At 28.1% G+C, this 2842-nt stretch overlaps 1 protein-coding gene across 1 annotated transcript in view; it reads left to right on the forward strand.

Annotated features, from left to right (window-relative positions):
- Window positions 1–1659, forward strand: part of LOC130982482 (clavaminate synthase-like protein At3g21360) — a 3824-nt gene extending 2165 nt beyond the window's left edge. Inside the window, exon 3 of the mRNA XM_057906503.1 lies at window positions 1084–1659. Coding sequence (XP_057762486.1) covers window positions 1084–1429 — 346 coding nt within the window. The 3' untranslated portion in view covers window positions 1430–1659. The remainder of the gene's footprint in view (window positions 1–1083) is intronic.
- Window positions 1660–2842: the final 1183 nt, after the last annotated feature.

Below are 2842 nucleotides of genomic sequence, written 5' to 3' on the forward strand. Positions count from 1 at the left end.
TAATTATTTTTAGCTAATTTTTTTTGTTACTAAATATTTAGTAAAAAAATTACTCATATATTTCTATCTAACGGTTTTAACTCTTAAAGAAACAGGTTCATAACAATTTTAACATCTAGCTTTTATGTATTGTAAAACTAGTATTTTATCAACTTTACATTCTATATATAAAATTCATTTATAAAAAGTTCAAGAATCTGAATTTTCAATTTCGGAAGTGAAGTAAGACTTATAGCGGCCAAACTACATTCATCTAACAAATTTTGTTGGCTTTTACATAAACATGCCCCTCATTACTAAAAGAGGAGTGTTATGCACATCCTTTAACGGTTTTCTATTTAATTCAAGTCTTATTATCTTTTAAAATAGTAGCAGTATAAATCTTATTTATTGAAGCAAAAGAAATTAAAGCAGATAGATTAATAAGCTGAATTTGTTAAAATTTTATTCTATTTATAGTTTAATTTATTAATATAGAAATTAGTTTAGATAGTATTATAATTGTTAAAAAATTATACTAGTTAATTATTTTGGTATTTGTTTTTTTTTTATGATAAGAGCATGACGTTCAAAATTTATATAATTTGGATCTCTAATTTTAATCATTACACAACAAACAAATACATTTTGATTCCATCTAACTTTATGATTAAAAAATTAAAATTTTCAAATTAAATTAAAGATTTTATGGCTATGGCTAGAACTTAGAAGTATACAAATTACTGATTTTATAAAATGTCTAATAGAATTGAATTAGTAGCGGCATATGCCAATTGCAAATGTGCCTAATATAGTAATATCGCAATACAAAAATGTTATGCGCACACAAAAGATTAGTCACTATATATTTGCGTATAAATATATATATATATATAATTTAATTTATTTTTAATATATATTTTATATTTTAATGTGTATTTTATATTAATAATTGATTTTAGTGTATAATAAAGACAGTTGTAATATTATGCATTTATATATATATGGTAATATAATCTAATATAATATTTTTATAAAGTGTAATCTATCATTTGTGGCTTGGCTCATAGAACCTTAGTACTTGTTCAAATGAAACTGATGCAGGGCAAAAGCTTTTGGAATGGAACTGGAGTGGCTTCCAGATGGTGGGTTGAAAACAATACTTGGACCAAGAAATTTAACAAAGGTATTTGAAGGTAGAAAAGGGAGAAGAATGTGGTTTAACACAATAGTAGGCATGCATGGGAGGGAGATTAGCTCGGCGAAGATGGCGGACGGAACAGAAATCCCAGAAAATGTGGTGAAAAGGTGTGCAGAAATCATCGAAGAAGAAAGCATCCAGTTCAAATGGGAGAAGGGAGATGTTCTGTTCCTTGACAACTTGGCTTTGCTCCATGGAAGAAGGCCTTCCCTTCCTCCTAGAAAGGTCTTAGTTGCTACATGCAAGTAGTTTTGGTATTTGATGCATGTGTTCAATATATGCAGTGCATATGACAATGGGGATTGGGAATAAAAGCCATTAGTATCTGACTAAGTGTGTTGTCATCCCTCAAAGATAAATAAGTAAATAATAAATAAAAAGTAATGTGATGCAGGAGCATATTTTTATGTTTATTGCGTCAAGTAATATAGCGTTGTGTTATGTTATCATGCTATATTAAGTACGTGTTTGTTTTGGTAGGATGATAAATTTATACGTATTGATATTTAAAAAATGTGGATAAATAATAATATGACATGTAAAATCACGTCAATATCTAATTTTTTTTAAAAAATATATAATATATCACTAATTTTACTAAAACATTCGTATAATTTAATAAAAATAAAAAATATTTTTTATTTAATTTTTTAAAAGACTTAAATATTTTTTTATATATTAAACAAAAATTATTCTTTTAGATTAATTTAAATTGTTTAATTTTATAGTTTTAAAATTTAAATAACAAAAACAAAAACACATTTAATTATTTATCTTTGTTAAAAGAAATTATTTCAATCTTATTGACATCTTCGATGAACCCTAATCAATCATTCATACCAAAAAAGAAATAAACAAATCTAAAAAATACTAAAAAAAATATCACTTGTTCTTTGTTTTTCTGGGTTTCTCATCCAACTTTTATGTCTCTTCTTTGTGTTAGTATCTCCCTCTTTTTTCTTCACACTCGTCTCTTTATATCCAGCAAAGAAGACGAAGAAGCTTCCTCCACGGCGCCCTACCAAGATCACCGCAGCATTCGCGCGCGCCTCACCCAGTCGAGGTCTCGAGGAGAACTTCGTCGCATTAGAGAGCGTCGCCGTCTTCCTCGTTCCAGAGAGCGTCACTGTCTTTTTTGTCGTCTTTCTCGTTCTTCATCATCGTCATCAGCCTCTCTCTTCCGGTAACATCCTCTCTATAATTTCTGTTATTTTAATTATTATTATTATAGCATTGTTGTGATTTTTGTAATTAATGTAATTTGGTTTGATTTCTGTGATTTTATATTAGTTGTTGTTAATTTTGATAAAATGAAAAACTTAAGCATCAATTTGACAAAATGACAGCACAAGATATACTTAAGAGAAAAGGTCAAATAGCTCCTTGATCTTTTGATCTGTGGACATTTAAGTCATTGAAGATTTGAAAATATATTTAAACTCCTAACCTTTTCAAAATCTAGACATATCGATCCCTCATGTTCACTTGGGTTTGTCAGATCTAACAGAAAAATCAAACATGACTCACATTGTACTGACCTAGTTGATACGGATGTACATGTGAGAGAATTTTTAAAATTGAACAAATTAGACTCAGGAATCGATGTATCCAAATTTTGAAGAAGTCAAGGACTTAAATGTATTTTTAAATCCTCAAGAACTT

This window comes from Arachis stenosperma, chromosome 5, assembly GCF_014773155.1.
Source record: "Arachis stenosperma cultivar V10309 chromosome 5, arast.V10309.gnm1.PFL2, whole genome shotgun sequence".
Lineage (NCBI taxonomy): Eukaryota > Viridiplantae > Streptophyta > Magnoliopsida > Fabales > Fabaceae > Arachis > Arachis stenosperma.